The sequence below is a fragment of the Cebus imitator genome, unplaced genomic scaffold (assembly GCF_001604975.1).
Source record: "Cebus imitator isolate Cc_AM_T3 unplaced genomic scaffold, Cebus_imitator-1.0 Scaffold326, whole genome shotgun sequence".
NCBI classification, from domain to species: Eukaryota; Metazoa; Chordata; class Mammalia; order Primates; family Cebidae; genus Cebus; species Cebus imitator.
This window is the reverse complement of record NW_016107641.1, coordinates 1,628,358-1,647,174: the sequence shown is the minus strand read 5'-3', so window position 1 is coordinate 1,647,174 and position 18,817 is coordinate 1,628,358. Positions and strand designations below refer to the sequence as shown.

Sequence of the window (18,817 nt, the reverse complement as noted above, 5' to 3'; positions counted from 1 at the left end):
TGGACACAGGGAGGGGAGCACTACACACTGGGGTCAGTTGGGGGTAAATAGGGGAGGGGTGGTGGGGGGTGGGGAGCTGGGGAGAGATAGCAAGGAAAGAAATGCCAGATGTAGGTGATGGGGAGGAAGGCAGCAAATCACACTGCCAAGTGTGTACCTATGCAACAATTTTGCATGTTCTTCACATGTACCCCAAAACCTAAAATGCAATAAAATAAATAAATGGGGGAAAAATTATCTTAGTAAGAAGTGACTCTGCGGACCTTCTCAGTTCGCATTTGTAGTCTACAGACCACATTTGTGAGAACCCCAGCTCCTAACTTCTTAATCCTTAATTCTTGAGAATTAAATTAGCTTTAATTTTAAGAGCACTTGATAATGGATGATGGCCCAGCCAACTCAAGGCAATTAAATTACATCGTTCTTTTTGAGGTGCGCCCTCATTGTTTACCAATGGTGAAAGCTGTGAGAGGAAGATCTTGAGATAGAACCAGGTGGGAACTCAGTTGAGAGAGGGTAAAGATGATGAGTCTGAGGAAGGAAGCAAGATGGCATCAGCAGGGCCACCCAAGAAGAAGCAGAAGTTGAAGGAGGATGAAGGAAAGATGAAGTTGAGTAAGGCAGATAGAGGCAGGAAGAGAGAAGTGGCAGATGTTAAGAATAACATGTCATGCTTTGACCTGAAATGTTACATCACAATAGGGTCTTGGAAGGGAAATTGTGGGTGGGGAAACCAGGGTCATGTCAAAGATGGTGGAGCCCTGACAGACCTTTCATGAGCGTTTCCTCGGTGCTCAGTAATGGGTTGAATTGTGTCCTTCCAAAATTCATATGCTGAGGGCTGGGCATGGTGGCTCATGCCTGTAATCCCAGCACTTTGGGAGGCAGAGGTGGGCCAATCACTTGAGGTCAAGAGTTCGAGACTAGACTGGCCAGCATGGCGAAACCCCATCTCTACTAAAATTACAAAAATTAGCCGGGCATGTTGGCGGGCACCTGTAGTCCCAGCTACTCAGCAGACTGAGGCAGGAGAATCACTTGAACCCGGGAGGTGGAGACTGCAGTGAGCTGAGATCGTGTCACTGTACTCCAGCCTGGGTGACTAAGCAAGACTGTTTAAAAAAAAAAAAATCTTATGTTGAATCCTAACCCCTAGCACCTCAGAATGTGACTGCATTTGGGGGTAAGTCTCTTAAAGAGGTAAATTCGTATGGGAGGGCCTAACCTAATACGACTGGTGTCTTTATAAGAAGAGGAGATTAGGACCCAGACACATACAGAGGGAAGACTGCATGAAGACACAGGGAGAAGACAGCATCTGCAAGTGGAAAAAAGAGGCTCAGAAGAAACCAGTTATGACACCTTGATCTCAGACTCTGTCACAGAACTGAGACAATACATTTTTTTTTTAAATAATTTAAGCCACCTGGCCTGTGGATTACGGCAACCTGAGAAAACAAATATAGATTCTGAAGAGTAGGAGAGAGAGGCAGGAAGACAGCAACCACAAAGGCTCGGGGAGGTTCACGTTTTGGGCAGGGAGGCTTCCCAGGTGGGGTCCTTAGGGGCACAAGCAAGCGGTGAGCCTTCTGTCCATATTTGTTGATGTAAATGCCGGGAACAGCATAAATGCATTTGGGAGCAAGCAACTAACTTTTGGCAAACACAATGTGATCTCTGACCCAGGCACGAAGGGTGATATGGGCCCCTGTCAGAGCGTTTTGCAGAAAGAGTAGGGTGTGTGGGCACATGGTCTACTCTCAGCCTTGAATTCTTCCCTCCATATGACTAGAAGGTCTGATCAGAAGGTCCCACAGAAAAACAGGTGGGCACAGGGACAAAGAGGATGTGCTGAGCAGTAGAAAAGACAGAATAAGGAGATTCATGAGAATGTCAGGTCTACAGCTCACAGCCTGGGTACCAGGAGCCAGAGCTCATGTGTGCACGTGTGCGTGTACAGTTGTGTATGTGTGTGTGTGTGTTTGTGTGTGTGTGTGTTACCTGCTGCTCTGCACTGGGCTGTGCTGACACCTAGCTTGGGCCAAGCACATCAGGTTCACAGATGATGCCTGACTCCTGCGGGCTTATGTATCCTCTGCTGCTGGACTTGCTGCAGCCCCTCCAAGCACACCCGCCAGGACTACTGAGCTGGGTGCCATCAGTCTTGGGGAAAGAGAGCGAGAATTTCCTAAAGCAATGTTTGACAAACTTGAGTTTTATTCTTTTCAAAGGTCAAGAAGCATTCCTACGGAGCCCCTGTTGACTTAAATCATTGCTGTGGAAATAAAGCAGCACAAACACAAACAGCTAAGCTTATAGTTGCTTTACAAGCGCAAAACAAAAAACAAATGTATAAATTAAAGACACACAATTACCAACAGCAATAACCTCTAAAAACATTAATGTGACTATGGGCATTTGTGAAACCAATTAGCCTCTCCTGTGAACATGGAACTGAATGCCATTCAGATTCTCCTGTAGGGTGACGGGGCTCTCAAGCCAAGTGCCGGGAAGTGAGTCAGAGCCTTAACAGCAGTTGCGTGCTGATGGAGTGTGATGCCTTTACCTCCATGGTAGTCGAACTGCCACCTGAGTCAGGCTAGCTCATCCCAGACTTCAGTTACAATCTGTAACTTTTAGTTCTTCTGTAACACTTTTAGTCTAGACTTGCTCCAAGCTGGGAGTCGTTGTGTCTCTGTAGAGGATTTATAGATGTCTTATTCCTTTATTTCTAAGTTATTAAGAATCCAGAATGGGAATTTCCCTGAAGTCTAAGTCTTCTGCTTGAATTCACAACATCAGAACTGTGTTTTCCTGTCACATCTTTGAAATAGGGAGGAAGAACTTTATAATTCCTAGTGCCTTACAGTAGATGAAATAATGCAATATGCATGAGATTGATTAATAGTTATATGAGGTTTATGAGCAGCAGATATATAAAAACATTAAGATAGCTGAAAAGTCATAAACAAGCTTTCAGTTTTAAGTTTTCTTTTGCAAAAAATGAAAACTTATAGAAGTTGTGAGAATGGTATATGAATTCCATATCCTCTTTATCAAGACCTACCTGCTCTTTCCATTTGCCTCTCTCTCCTTGTGTCTCTTTCTTTCCATATATATATTATATAATACATATTGTAGATAAACTTGTTATTTTTGCTGACCCATTTAAGAGTAATTTACAGTCACTCTATTAACACCAAATACTTCAGTGTGGATCACCAAAGAACAAATGTGAACACATTCTCTTTCATAATCATACTCAGAAAATGTATGTAGTATACAATATAGTCCATGCATATTCAAAATTTGCCAGTCTTACCAATAATGTCCTTTTTAGGAATTTTTTTCCTGGCTCTGCATCAAGGATCTAGGATCATACATTTCATTTACTTGTTAAGTCTTTTTCATCTCCTTTACTCTGAACAGTTCTTCAGTCTATCTTTCACTCATTGAATGTTCCATGAAAGCAGAAGGCATGGACTGAGATTTCTAGTCTTGTACATCAGGGGTCAGTTCTAAAATGTTTTCCTTGTGGTCAGTTTTATAGACATCTGTTCAGTTCCTAGTCCCTCCCTCATTCCAATCCCCTCCATCTGGAGCCTTCTAGGAATCTGGGGACATGTCTTTCTGTTTCCTGGGAGCTCGTCCAGCTTGCTGCATCCAGCCGGCCTGCAGAGCCCTTGGCATCAGCTCACAATCCCGCTCATCTATTGGGGTCACCCACGACGTTGGTTAGAAGCTATTTCTCTCTAGACATCCTGTCAGGTCTGCAGCTTCACATTTCTGTACATTTCAGGAAAAACAGTGCTCTCCGTACTCCTTCCCCAGTGGTGCAGGGGGAAGACAGTGCTGCTGCAGGTTTGAGGCAAGCTGCATACCGCAAGGGATTTAGGCATTTCCTTCTGACTGGATGGGTGCATTGTCTGTAACCACGATCTCCCTTCTTCCTCATCCTTTCCCAGCTCTCTCAGTCACAGCTGAAAACCTCTTTTGTCTGCAGTGAAATCTGTTCACTTTCTTTTAGTGGCAATTCAAGCATGTAGCTGACTGCTTTTGGCCGTAAAGTGCCTGTGAACAATATGGAGGAGAAAATATTCAAAACTACTTTTAGAAATCTAGATTGAAAAAGTGACACATGGAAATCTGCTAAACACTGTAGAAGAGGGCTGTTTGCTTTTTCTCGGTAGTCTTGGTTTAGGGATGTATTTGCTGTACGCAAAGTCCATTACAAAACCATGCCATACCTTTCCATCTCTGACCCACGTTCTAACAAACAACTGGATAATGAAAACGGAAAAGCCCCAGCCTGCCAGGTGATAGCAGAATGCACTTATTTGAGAGAATCTGGATTTCTAAGATTCTTTCAGTGGCAACTAGTAGAATCCATGATTAGTTGAGTAGGCTCTCCGCATAGCTTACTGTCCACAGGAATATGGATCAAGTTCTTTTTACAAGGTAAATAACAAATATTTAGGCAAATAAAAAATATTTTTTACAAGATAAACAACAAAAATTGGATTGTATTATTCTCCTAATTCAGTAGAAAGTCAGACCTGATAGAATCAAGGTAGGGACAAAGCAGTCTGTAGAGGATTTGCAAATGGTCCTGAGCTTGAGAATGAGTGAGCAGGCAGGAAGAATAAAAAAAATGATATGAAAGGCCTTTGCCCATGTAGTACAGAACAGCTGAAATGCCAAGTCTTATCCGGGTCACTGGCTCTGTCTTCCCTGGGAGCTGAATATATTCCCTTGTTCCTATGTTCATGCAGCAAAGGTCTTACAAGATGATTAGCTGGATTATTTGGGAAGCTGAAAAGTAGCGGCAACGCACACAATTGTAAAGTCAGCACAATGTTACCTGTCGCAGAAGTGCAAGAAAAGTACTTTCTAGCCTCAAATCTCCAGCACAAACCCAGTTTTGGCAAAGACGAAGCAAGTCAAAGGTGGCAAGGTTGAATTTCTGCTCCATTTTGCAATGAGAGTTGGATGTTTAGAAATATACAATGACTAAAGCAGGAGTTGCCTCCTCCAAGGGTGGCCAACACATCTAAGGGATCCCTTCTGCTTTCCACCAAGAGAGTAAATTGAGGGCAACAGGTTGAGGTGGAGGTTACCAAGGACACCAGATGGCCCTGCCACCTGTCTAGCTGCTCTTAGTACATCCATGTCAAGACGTCATTTTACGTGTGTCACCTTCACTTAACAAATGAAGTTCGGAGAGGTTACGCTGCTCCAGGATCCAAGGCTGTTGCCAGGACAGAGTGGGTTGCTGGTCCGCTTTCAGAAACAGTGCTCCTCTTCAGACATCCTTCCCCAGTCTGCCAAGCACTGCTGCAGGCTCCAGGGCTGAGTCAACAGTGTGCAGTCAGAGTCCAAGTTCCAGTGCAGACATTTGGTGCCCCACAGAACCTTGTACAGGTCCTTGGTCTTCTTTGAGCCTGAATTGGCTAATTTGTAAAATGAGGCCTAGGACATCACCTGGATGGGATGTGTGGCTCATTTGCTCTTGCATGCAAAGTGATTTCCAAACGTCAGCCTGGAAGCCTCATAGGAATGTTTGCATTCCTGGCCTGCAGGAGTCTGTCTGACCCCAGCTCTAGTCCTCACTTCTTGTCCTTGGCATCACACCCAAGGACTTTTGCTGCCAGCTCACTATCAGTTCCCTAGGCCCTTCCACCAACACAAATGATAGATGGGGCTGCTTTCCCCAGCCTGGCTGCCTTGATGGTCAGTCCAGTCTCTGCAGGACTCTGCTCCACAGATGAGCCTCCCAGCTGGAAGATTCCATAGGGCCCAGAGACCTCAGGAAGTACCTGGGTTCAGAGAGGTCACAGAGCCTTTGCACCCACTGGCCTGGGGTGCCTAAAGGGGATGGTTCCTCTGGGGAACGCCCTGGGGCTCACACTAGTGGGCAGCACACTCTTTCCATCCACTGCCACCTCCTCACTCCCTTAGAGGGAGGGAGATGAGGGCCCTGTCTCCTCCTCCAGGGACCCACTCCCAACCAAGGCCCACCTGCTAGCTGCTGCTACCCCTCACTGGAACTCCACAAAGACCTCTCCTGATAAACACACATAGAATAGACCTAACATGCACATTTCTTGCTTAGAGACGGGCTAGCCTCAGACCCTAAGTTTAGAACAGTGGCAAAGAGATCAGGCATTGGCTCCGAGTGACAGGGCTCCGTGGCTGTGTGACCTGGGTCTCCTTCAAGTGGCTGCTTCTGTTTCCTTATCTATAGTTATAACAGCAGTGGTTGCTGACATTAGCGAATTGGGCTCTGGGGCAACGCCTTAACGGGAATGGTGTCACTTGATCTTCCTAAACACCCCAGGAGGGGTGGGCCCATTTCCCCATCGTACAGGTGCAGGAAACTGAGGCATTTGGAGATTCTGGAACTGTCCCAGGGACTCACGGTGGCCGGGTTCAGTAGCATCGGGAAAAACACTTTAGCCCAGGCCTGGCTGAAGGCAACGTAAATGGGCATTTTTTTGTTAATAGTTTCCATATATTCTGGGCTGGTCTGTGTGGATCCTCTTTGTTTTCCAAGGGGCAGCACCTCGGACCCTGCCCTCCATTTCCGGGCATTAGAAGGGGCTTCTCTCCTTGGCTCCCGAGGGTCCTGTGGAGTGAGCGTAGGAGGCCCACACCCAGCAGGTGAGTCTCAGGCCAGAGGTTCCCTAGACGCGCCCCCACCCCCTGGCTCCCAGATCCCGCCTCCCCTTAGGAATAACGGCCTCTGTGGGCAGGGGACCGCCGGTAGCATTGCAGCTGTGTGCGCTCCGAGTCACCAGCGATCACCCTTGCAGAACCTCAGTTTTCTCATCTGGGAAATGGGGCTGGTGAAAGTGACGCCAAAGATACTGGAGCGAACCGATCGCGTGGCGACTCCCACGCCCGGTGCGGGCCTCTGGACCCAGCAGCCCCAGCCCGGCGTGGCAGGCGGCCCGAGGGGCGGGCCGGGGGCGGGCACGGGCGCGGGCGTGGGGCGGGCTGCGGCAGCCGGGCCAGGCGGCGGCGCTCTCACGCGTCACAGCCCCGGGCGGCGGCGGGGAGATGCGGCTGCTGGCACTGGCGGCGGCCGCGCTGCTGGCGCGGGCTCCGGCCCCGGGTAAGCGCCACCGGGCAGGCCGGGCGCGGGGCGGGTGGGAGCCGTCGGCCGCGCGGGGGAGACTGGGGTTCCGGGCCTGGTGGGGAGGCCCCGCCGCCTCCGGGCGCGGGCCGGAGGCGGCACTGTCACTGTCGCCGGCGCGCTCCGGTGGGCTCACCTCGGGTCTGAGGGGCGCGGCGGCCCCTTCTTGGGTTCGGAGGACGCCTCTCCGGAGCGCGGTCCCTGTCCTGACCTCTCCCAGGGCTGGGCACTCTCACAGCAACAGTGTCCTTCCTAGCGGCAGGCCCCGAGGAGAGATGCAGCAGAGCGCAGCCCAAGTTGGTAGTTCCCTTTCCTTCTTTCCAGGGCAGTCAGGACACACAACTCTTGGCAGGTTCCTCAGAGCAGCAACTCCCCTTTCACTCTCTTTGGAGGGTTACTCGGAAGACAAGTCACGAGCGGCTGGATCTGCCCTGGCCCGGAGGTGGGGAACAGGGACTTGCTCGTGGGCCTGTGGAGGTGACCAGGCCTGGCGAGAGGGCCATCCACGGCTAGATGCAGCGACGCCTCTCCCACCAGCACCCTGCTTGAGGACAGCTTCTTGGTCCACACTAGTGGCTTTCATTCGGGTTTTCCTGCTCCCACTTGTAAGTGGCTGAAGAATTTTCTCTCTTTGTTCTCCAGAGCCCTGTCCGCTGCCCCAGGGTAGCAGTGGCGGTACTGGCTGGAATAACAGGAATCTTACAGGTATCGATGGTCACTTCCCTGAGTGCCTATCTGGGCCTAGCTCATTTAATCACAACACTTCCAAGTAAGAATGACTACAAAACGTTTATATATCCAAGTGTTTAAAAAAACATAAACTTTAATCTCACCAATAACCTCTGAAGGAAGTGCTATTATTGTCCGCATTTTATAGATGAAGAAACTGAGGCTCAGGCCCATGAACGGACTTCCCTTAAGTCACTAGGCTTGTAAGTGGTGGAGCTGGGATTTGAACCCAGGAAGCCTGGCTCTAGGATCTGTGTCGATAACCACTAAACTGTGTGGCCATTGTTTTTGAAAATTAGGGAACTGATGCTCCGAAGTAGGTAATTTTCCAAGAGTGATCCAACTACCAAGTGATAGAGCTGGCATTTGAGCCAGCATCACTCCCTAGATTGCAGTCCGAAGAGGAGGCACTTGGCTGACAGTGGGAAGAAATCCATCCACGGTCCCCCAGCTGTGAGTGAAGCCAGACTCCCAGTGAACCTGTTATCCTTGCTGTGGGAAATTTCCCAGTTGTCACTGTCTTGGCTGGAAAAATGATGAGAAGTTTGACTTGGATTGTGGGCAGAGTGAGTTCTCGTGGCCTGCATGGAGTAGCCAGTAGCCAGTGGTCCTTCCTCTCCCAGGCTCCACGATCACTTTCCTAATTGAAGAAGCTGTCAGAGTGGTTGTCCCAGAGACTGGCTTTTGGTGGGGATCAAGGGCATTCTCATGTTTCCAGGAGTCCTCCGGAACCTTGAGAGCTGGAATTCAGGATTCTTTAGGGTCAGCCCTGGGGAATGATAATAGTTCCTGCTTGTGGGACACTCACTGTGTCATTCATGACTCCTCACCACAATCCTGCTGGGAGGGGCTGGCAGACCCACTTTATACATAAGTCCCCAGCTTCCTAACCGCTGCACTTTTCTACCTCTCCATTTGGGGACTGAGCAGGACCCAAGTGGTCACCCATGTCTCAGTTTACAGGAAAGAAAACCGACTGACAATATATTTACTATAGCATATTTGTAGTCTGGAGTGGTGGCTGAGTTGTCTTTGAAGCCAGATCGCTTAGGATTGAATTCCAGCTCTGCCACTTACTATGTGAGCTTGAACAAGGGCTTAGCCTCTCTGTACCTCAGTCCTCTTGTCTATAAAATGGGAATGAACAGAGTATCAGGGTAAATTGAGAAAATGCATCTAAAGGACATAGGGTTTGTACCCAGCAGGTATTAGCCTCTATCATTGGGCAAGGTGATATTTTTATCCTGGATGGAGCTATTTTCAGGTGATGGGCTAATGTGAGTGAATCAGTCCATGGGCTAGGTCTGGTATCACCTCTGCTTAGTGCTCAGTAAACACTGGCTCCTGGTGCCAAGGACTGTTAAGTAATACAATAGTGTTTCTTTCAGAGATTTAGCTGTATGAATTCAGACTATTCTTTTAATAAGAAAGCTCACTGCTGCTGGTCTGTACTGATAGTTTGCATTCCTTATAAACTTAGAGGCTCTGGTTTCCCTGAGGTGAGTGGGTGCAGTTTCTTCAGGCAGAGAGGAAGTGGGAGGCACAGACCCACCAGCTCATCCCTGGCCTGCTCAGACCGAAGGACTGTGCCCACCTCTGCATCCCAGGTGAGGCTGGTGCCTTGTTTTGTTAGCTGTCTTTGCTCCCCTGCACCTGGTATTGGCCATCTCCCACTTCACAATGAGCAGATTGTCCTATTCAGCTACATGGATGTCCTTCTAGGCTGTTTTCAGAGTTATATTAGTCCTTTTTGTGACATTATTCAAATGTAAACAAGGGGATTAGACACCTTAACTCTGTCCACAGGAATTTGAGGTTCATCTACAAACATAACCAGCTACATGACTTGTGGGATCCAGTGTCAAATAAAAATGTGGGGCTCCTCATTAAAATGTATTACAGTTTCAAAAATCAACGGCAGAGATTAAACCAAGCTGAGGGAGTGAGGCCTTCCAAGCATGGGGTCCTGTGTGCTTGCAGGTCCTGGGCCCACAAAGCCCACTGTACTCAAGTGTGCATGTCACTTTCTGTTGTTCCCACCTCCCCAGTTTCAGGGCATGCAAACTATATCTGTATTTTAAAGGTGTTTTTGCATGGGAGCCTATACTTACTGTGAAAGGCATCATTTTCCCATTTTTTGGATGGGGAAACTGAAACTCCAGGAGGCTCATACCTAGCAGAATCAGGTTTCCAACCTGGCTCTGTTGGATGCCAGCTTCTGGCTCTTCACCCAGGTCCACCAAGCCGACCAAGCCACTGCTTCTGTGTCTCATCGTTTCTCCCCAGCTACCTGGGAAGGCCTGGGACTATGAGCATCCCAGTGCTTACCCCGTGTGGTACCCAGGGCTACCAAGTCCTGGAACATGTGCTTGTTGGAGATAGGGGATTTGGTGCAGCAGGAATCCCATCCCTCTGTTTGTAGCAGTCTCTTTTTTTTTTTTTTTTTTTTTTTTTTTTTTTGGTAGCTTGCAAGTTTCTGGTTTTAGTTCTTCTTTTCCTATATTTTTCAGTTGTTTTTCTAACTACTTATGAAATCAGGAACTATAGTGACCCTGAAATGTCATCTGGTCTAGAGTACTCCCCTTCCTGCAGGCAGAATTGCATCCAGAGCTATNAATCAGTTTTGTTATATTCCTTCTTCTAGAAGTGGCCTTGGGGACACTGATTGGGGTAGGGAATGCCTTCTGAGGCCCATATGTTGGCAGGGGTGGCTGTCGGGCCATAGTGGGGTACAGTTCACCAGGATGCACTGACCTTTCCATTTCCATCCTATACGGGGTCCCTCCTGCCTCAGGGCCTTTGCAGAGATGGAGCTCCCTCCTTGGAAGATCACTCCTTGTTGCTACCTTGAACTTTATTTCATTAACTCCAACTGAGTCTTCAGCTGAAGCTCACATCCCCAGAGTCCCTTTCCTGACCCCAAAGTCTAGATCAGGATCTTGCCATGATTTTCTTAAACACTGCACTTTTTCTCTGTGGCACGTGACACTGTAGTTATATTCTCCCATGTCTTTTCTTCAATGAATGGCTGCCTTACCCACTGGACTCCCTGCTGTACAGAGTTGGGAATGTTGTCTTTTTCTTCACAATATGTCTGCTGCATGAGGCTTAAGCTGGAAGAAGCAGGAACTGTGAGTGGAGAGGTACATGGGGAGGGGGACAGTGGGTCCAGCTCCCACCTCAATTCTCCGTAACACAGGATCACAAACAAGAAGGTAATTTCTTCTTTGAGTCAGAGTGACTTTGGCTGTCCTTCCTAGGCCAGGAGAGGGAGGAACTGCCCTGCCTGTCTGCCTCCTCCTGGTGGAGGAGGGGGAGAGTGGCACCATCGTGTCCTGCCTGGTGGCGGGCATGGCCTGTGATTGCTCAGGCTGCCCCTCTGACGTGCTGGGCTTGCAGGGACTGTCATTCAGACTGAGATCCAGAGGGAAGAGCCTGGGCTTCTGGAGACCCTGAACCCTGTCTTCTACCTTTGGACGTTGGTGAACCTGCTTCCCATCGTCCTGTCCTCTAATTGCCGTTGGTGTTCCCTCTGCTGAGCCCTGTGTTCCTGATAACTGCAGGGGGAGATAACGGACTCCCTTTCTCTTACTATTGAAATAAATACCCAACTGAGTCATATTTGCCAGCCCCTGGGTGCCCTACCTGCATTCCCTGTCCTCCCTCCTGCCTCGCCCCATCTCACAGTTGCTTGGATAGATGTGCCACCTTTGCTGGGTTTGAGGCAGCGATCTCCAGGGCTGGGGAGGAGAAGAATGTTACTGAAGGCACCAGCTTTGCTGAGAAGGCTCGTCACAGGCACATGGATCCCACAACCTGAACGGCTTGTGTCCTCCAGCAAAGCCTTCAGACTTGGTGGGGTCTGTGGCCATCACAGTTCCAACAATGCCACCTACCTCCTGGTGCTGAAGGTGGCAGGTAGAGGGCTGGAATGAAGCTTGCTGTGGACAGGGCTGGATTAGTGTGCTTAGGCTGTGGTAACAGTACCACAGGCTGAGGGACTTACACAACAGAAATGTATTGTCACATTTTGGAATCCAGAAATCCAAGACCAAGGCGCCAGCAGGGTTGGTTTCTCCTGAGGCTTCTCTCCTTGGCTTGCAGATGCCTTCTTCTCCCTGTGCCTTCACATTGCTTCGCTCTGCGCCCCTGTGTCCTCCCTCATCTCTTCTTATAAAGACCATTGATACTAGATGAGGGCCCACCTTAATGACTTTATTTTAACTTAATTACTCCTTTAAAGACTCCATCTGCAAATACAGTCCCATTCTTAGGTCCTGGGGCTAAAGCTTCCACAAACAAATTTTGGGAGGACACAATTCAACCCATAACCAAGGTCTTTGTACTTTGGTGGAAGAAACAGAGGCTTGTGTCATTTGTAAAAGAATATGGGCAAAATGAAGGCAGGGAGATGTGCCGATAGAGAAACAAAGAGGGCTCATCCTGGGAGGCTAGAGTGTAGTCCTTTCCCTTTCCTGGGAGCCCCTGACCCTATCCTGAGCCGCAGAAGTGGAAGGGTTACTAGCTTGCCTCCAGGATGGAATCTGGCCTCCCATGGGGACTGGAGCACTTGGCACGTCCTTCTGGTTTCAGTCACTATATATAATCCCTCCTCCTTGTAGTGTTAATAGGAGGAGCCTGGGGCGTGGGGTCCCAGCTGCACTCTCATCCCACCCATCTTGTTTCAATTTCCTGCCTTCCTCAGCTCTCCTGGCCTCCACTGGGGAGCTCTTGGGGGCGGGATGGGGCTGGACTTCAGTTCTGGAAGTCAGCTGCCACATCCTTGCTGCTCTCTGCCCGCCCAACCCCTGGCAGCTGTTGGAGCCGGGTCAGCCGGTGTCCCCAGCTGCTGCATTCCTCACCAGGGAGCTCCTGCCATGAGAGCTGTGTGGACTTCACACAGGGCTTCAGCAGTGAGGAAGAAATGCCTTCCGACTAATTTAACATGGCCTATGGGCCAGGTGCCACCAGGTGGGCAAGATGCAGGGGAAATGGTGGGGCCAATTCCTCTTCTTTTGCCTTGCAGGAGGGTCTTCTGATGACAGCGGGATTGCTACCAGAGTGGGTCTCTCCTTTGGCTACACGTTAGTCTGCGGCCCTAAATATCTCCCAGGCTGGCTTTGTCCTGCATCACTGTAGACATAGAGCTCAAACCCATTTAGCGGAGAGTCCAGCTGAACCTTAACCCTTTTCTTCTGAGCTCACTTCCATATATATCAAAGGCTTTGGTGTTTTAATCACAGGCTAGACCTGTGAATGGAACTATGTACGCCAAAAGGGACTTTATGGGTGTGATGATGTCAAGATTCATGGAATTACCCTTGAGTATCCGGTGGGCTAGTGCTTGTCTTCTGAGAGATGAGAAAGAAAATTAAGGGAAAATTAACCCTCAAATTCATCTGTCTTGAGGTGTTCAGTTATTAGATCAATAGTGGAAACTGTATAGGAGGATGACCTGTTGCCTGGATTTTTACGATGAAGAATAGTTTTCATCTACCAGACTTCTCCAACCCTCGGCAAAGGCCGCCTGCTTGCAGCCTCATAGCCTCCTTGTCAAATGTTCACTTCTTGCTTGATCTGTTTTTCCTCTTTCCTCCTTGCTTCCCTGCAGCACTGCCCAGGGGTCCGCCCTGCCCCAGGGCGACTCCCCACCCACTGCGTATCTGATCAGGCCAGGGACAAAACATTAAAGCAGGCTGGGGGGTGAAGTGTGGGGAGTGGTGGGGAGTGGTGGGGGATCAGATGTGGGCTGGACATTTTTAAGAAATTCCAAAAATCTAAATCTTTTACATGAAATCTGAATTTTAAAGATCCAGCAACTAATTACAAAATTTTGAAAAATACTTCTGGGTCACGAGGTCATTGTTTAGCATCCCACATGGACAGAGTGGTCCCATAGATGAGACAGCGGGGGCCCAAAGAGGCTCACCCCCAGAAAAGCTCCTCCTCTGGAGAGGCGAGGGGCCGCCTGCCTCTGTGGCTAGGCAGGGCATTATGTCTGCAAAGTCCAGGACGCCCAGTGCGTGGAGGCATTTCCCGGCTTCTGGACTGTGGACTGTCCACAGAGGGACCTGGGGCTCTCCTCATCCTCTCTTCTCCCTTTTTCCTCTGCAGAGGTCTGTGCAGCCCTCAATGTCACTGTGTCCCCGGGGCCCGTGGTTGACTACCTGGAGGGGGAGAATGCCACTCTCTTCTGCCACGTCTCCCAGAAGAGGCGGAAGGACAGCTTGCTGGCTGTGCGCTGGTTCTTTGCACACTCCTCCAACTCCCAGGAGGTCTTGATGGTGAAGATGACCAAGCTCCGGGTGGTGCAGTACTATGGGAATTTCAGCCGCAGCGCCAACCGGCAGAGGCTGCGCCTGCTGGAGGAGCAGCGGGGGGTGCTCTACAGGCTCTCTGTGTTGACACTGCAGCCCTCAGACCAAGGGCATTATATCTGCAAAATCCAGGAAATCAGCAAGCACAGGAACAAGTGGACGGCCTGGTCCAACGGCTCCTCAGCCACGGAAATGAGAGGTAAGGGTCCCGTCTCCCTGGGGAGAAGCAGTGGGGGGGCAGGACCCCTTCTGCAGCCACCACCCAGGGGCGCCCGGGTTGGCTCTGTTGCACTAGAACATATCTTGTGGGCCTCTGTTGGCCACAGACATGAGTCATGCCATGGGGTGAGGGGAAATCTTGACCTGGACACTGGCTAACGTGCTGTGTAGACACAGAAGTGAGAACAGAAAGGACCACAGGCCTGGCCCAGCATGGCCCAGCCCACCCTCTGGGCAAATCCGCTTAAGTGTCTGAAGTTGCCCTGGCTGTGTGCCGTCAAGGGTCAACAAAGCTGGACCCTGGTCAAAGGGGTCAGGGTGGATTTTATTCAGCAGTAGCTATTGCAGTAGAGAAGAGAGGCTGGAATGAACTGGATTCAACTCTGATTTGTGCAGATGTGACTGGTTGTTTTCAAAGGAGAATGAGTGAGGGTGGGCGTGAGTGAGGACTCAGTAGAGTCAAAGAAGTGTGAGTAGAGTCAAAGCAGTAGTGGGGGTGTTTGGCTCATGTGGAACCCATCTGGGCTTGCTAAGGTTCTTATGCAAATTTGGCTTCTACTTTCCCACAGAGATGGGGAGACGAGGGTTTTGTCTTCAGGTGTTGGCTGGAACAAGCAGTAACTGCTTTTGGCAGCCTTGAGTTTTCTCAGGCAGACACTTTCAGAAGGTCATCCCTGGCATAGGCGTACAGCCTTGAGCTATTCGAAACTATGTTAGTGTTTGTTGGAGTCACTAGACCAAGGCTGAGGCTTAGTCAACAAAAGGCCCCGAGGATCCTGGCTGCAGTTTGGCTAAGGAGAGCATCTATGTCAGTGCTCAGCCTCCCACCCAGGTCCATGCAACTTGATGGCTTTGGCTGGGGGGGCCGGGCCCCCATGGAGAGGCATGCGTTGGGAAGTCTTGCTGTGAGTCATCAGGCCTAGTAGTAGGGCAAGCTAATTGCCCAGTGGAACTGATCCAAGCTTAAGCAAGAGCTCACCAAGAAATTCATGACGAAGTGGGCAGAGGACCACGGGTAGCCCTCCCTCCCTGAAGACAGATAGGAGGGATGGGCAGCGTTTCTGGAACATCTCAGCTACCAAGCGCCATATTTTGGGGCTATCGTTTTTTAATGACCAATGTTTCTATTCAGGAAGACAACTCTGGCAATTTTAGTAAGACTTTCTGTTGTGCACTAAATGATGCCTTTGATTGCTTTGAAATTGAATTTAGTTTGGCACAAGATCAAGAGGATCACAAAGCACAGCTGATAGTCTCAAATACGAAAAAGGGTCTAATTTTACTGTACACATATAGCATAATATTCAAGGCCTTAGTGATGTTGTTTTGATAAGCTTTTTTAAAGGACAAAACTTAGTTGTGAAAAGTATTTTTAGTGTCTTATATAAATAAGGGACATGGAATAAAATAATTTATATAGAGATTCTTTACAGTAGTTCAATGTTACTTGTCTTTGGAGTTTGCTTGTTGTAATGTTCGTAAGCACAGAATGATATATTAACTAGAATGTGCAATTCTCACCCTGCCAAACAAAATATTTAAAAAGGTTTGCTGCCTTCAGGTAAGCACAGTCATGTAGCTTGTTGGTCAATCTGAATCTCATTTCAGTGAGTGAAACTGGGTTCAGTTCTCATTTGTTTGAGAACTTGCTCCAAATGAGGTAGTTTTTAAGACTTCACTGGAAATAAGGATCTCTTCCCCCTTCTTCTCTTGCTCTCTTGCTCCCCCACTTTCCTGCCCTGGTCCTCTCCTCCTCAGCTCCCCTTCCCTTCTTCCTCTTTCCTCTCTCTCTCTCTTTCTCCCTCTGCCTTTCTCTCCCTCTGTCTGTCTCTCTGTCTCTGTCTCCCTGTCCCTTTATTCTTCTGTCTTTCTCTTTGTCTCTCGGTCTCTCTCTGTGTCTCTCCCTGTCTTTCCATCTCTCTGTCTCTCTCTCCCTCTGTGTCTCTCTGTCTCTCTCTCCCTCACTCTCTCTGTGTGTGTCTCTCTGTCTCTGTCTCTCTCCCTCTGTTTCTCTGTCACTCTTTCTGTCTTTTCTTCTCTCTCTCTGTGTCTATCTGTGTCTCTGTATCTCTTCCACTTTCTCTCTGTGTGTGTGTCTCTGTCTCTCTCCCTCTGTCTCTCTATATATACATATATCTCTTTATTTCTCTGTCTCTCTCCACTTCTCTCACCCACCCCTCTCTGACCTCTCACCTGGAAGTGGTTCTACCCTCTCAGCAGAGCTCTGCCTCCCTTGCCATGTCTGCTCTGCCTCAGCCCCTCTGCAGGGCTATGATTTGCTGATGGAAAGATTCAAAACTTAGGAAGAAATGACCATACCTTCTAGAACATTCTATGTAGGCCTCCAGGGGACTGTTCCAAGGCGGTTGAGGAAGGGTAACTGCAAGGAAATGACCTGAAACCAGACAGGCTATTTGGGTTGGAGCATGTTCACCCTAGGCTGGGACTATGTGGAGCCTTGGCTGCCTATTCTTCCTGGGCAGGGTCAGGAGAGGCCCATGGCTTCAGCCTCCCAGAACACCTTTCTCAGGGCCCTGGGCCTTGTTCCTCTCCAAGGACCTTATTTTCCTAAATCTCTACCTTTTTTTTTTTTTTTTTTTTTTTGAGACAGAGTCTCCTCACTCTGTCGCCCAGGCTGGAGTGCAGTGGCGCCATCTGGGCTCACCGCAACCTCTGCCTCCCAACTTCAAGCAATTCTCCTGCTTCAGCCTCCTGAGTAGCTGGGATTATAGACATGTACCACCACACCCAGCTCATTTTTGTATTTTCAGTAGAGATGGGGTTTCTCCATGTTGGCCAAGCTGGTGTCGAACTTGTGACCTCAGGTGATCCACCCGCCTTGGCCTCCCAAAGCTCTGGGTTTATAGATGTAAGCCACCTTATATAAAAAAACAAAAACAAAGAACAACAAGGATGAGAAGTTCTGTGGGCACATACCTTTGGGTTGGAGTATCAAACAGGATCTCTCAGGGGGGTTTGGGAGTGCCCCCAACTCCAGGTCCGTGGTCTCTTTTCTAATCTGCTCATGTTACCTCCCTCCTTTCAACAGGAGTCTGCAGCCATCCAGCAGAGGGGAACTTTTCTTGGGACTTCCCTTCTAATACTACCCCACCTTTGCCCTTCACCACAGACGTGGTCTCCTTCCTGCAGAGTTCTTGATGTGAGATAAAATTGCTTGTCTTTCACTGTAAACTCCCAGAAAGAAAGGCTGGTGCCTGGTCTCTCCTCATCTCCCTATTGTGGGCAGCTTGCCCAGCACAGGGAGGGTGACTCGTGATGATGTATTTAAAGAATGACTCCCGGCACAGAGAAGAGCCATAGGAGTGTTGACTTTTATTATCTGTCCTGATTTCCATATGTTGGTTGTTTTCTATTGCAGAAGTAATATAGTGTAATATAGTTCAATTATAGAAAACATGGAAAAATACTGAAAGGGTTTAAAGAAGAAAATAAAAATGACTTACCATATCTCTACTCAGGCACAATTTAACATTTCAGTGCAAATCCTTTTAGGCATCTTATGCAAATATAAATTTAAAATCTAATTTCAATCTTACTGTAAAGAGTGCTCTGTGACTGGCTTTTCTGATATTACTAAATAGTGTGCACATTTTCCCTTGTTAAATATGCTTCCAAAACATAATTTTAATGATGGAATCGTGTTCCGTCATGCAGATGGGCCACAGTTTAACTTCCAACATATTGTTACTGGACATTTAAAGCTGCTCTAAATCCTTGCCAATAAATCTCCATGACTTTAGCATAAAGTCCTGGAAATAAAATTGCCAGGTCCAAAGATCTACCCAATTTAAATATGGACACAATTTCAAGAAGTGAATTGACCTCTAAAATAGTTTGCATATTTATACTCCCACCAGCATTGAAAATGCCTTTTCCCATGAATTGGTTTACATAAGAGCTACCAATATTATGTGGTTAATTTTACGTGTTGAGTAGGCTAAATGATGCCCAGATAGCTGGTAAAACATTATTTCTGGGTGCATTGGCTCTATTTCTCTGATAGCCTTATATACTTTTGGAGGATGATGATAACAGTGAATGCCTGCAACAGTGCCTGGTAAAAAATTGACCCTCAATACATACTTGATGAATGCACAAAATGTTCTTTGTCAAGTGGCATTAGCACCTGTTGCTGTAGACGACCTTGAAGTAGGCATGACTTGGTGGATGTAGTCACCCTCTCTGGGATGCCTCACCTCTTTTTCCCTTGACCTATTCCAATCATACATATTTTTTGGGTTCCTAGATCCATCTTTCCTCTTCCATCAATGCCTTCTTTGGGTGAGGGCTCTCCCACTGGTGATGTCTTGTAGCTTCTGTTTTTAGCACTGTAGGCACAACATTATGTAGTCATACCATTGTTTTTCAAGCTGCTGTGGCACAGGGATAATGTCAA

General features: G+C 48.5%; 1 protein-coding gene across 2 annotated transcripts in view; it reads left to right on the top strand.

Moving 5' to 3' along the window:
- Positions 1-7,022: 7,022 nt before the first annotated feature.
- The window catches only part of VSTM4 (V-set and transmembrane domain containing 4), a 91,590-nt gene continuing 79,795 nt past the window's right edge, over positions 7,023-18,817 (top strand). For both annotated transcript variants that reach the window (XM_017504675.2, XM_037729961.1), the window contains exons 1-2: positions 7,023-7,114; positions 13,979-14,380. In XM_017504675.2, coding sequence (XP_017360164.1) covers positions 7,060-7,114; positions 13,979-14,380 — 457 coding nt within the window. In that variant the 5' untranslated portion in view covers positions 7,023-7,059. The remainder of the gene's footprint in view (positions 7,115-13,978; positions 14,381-18,817) is intronic.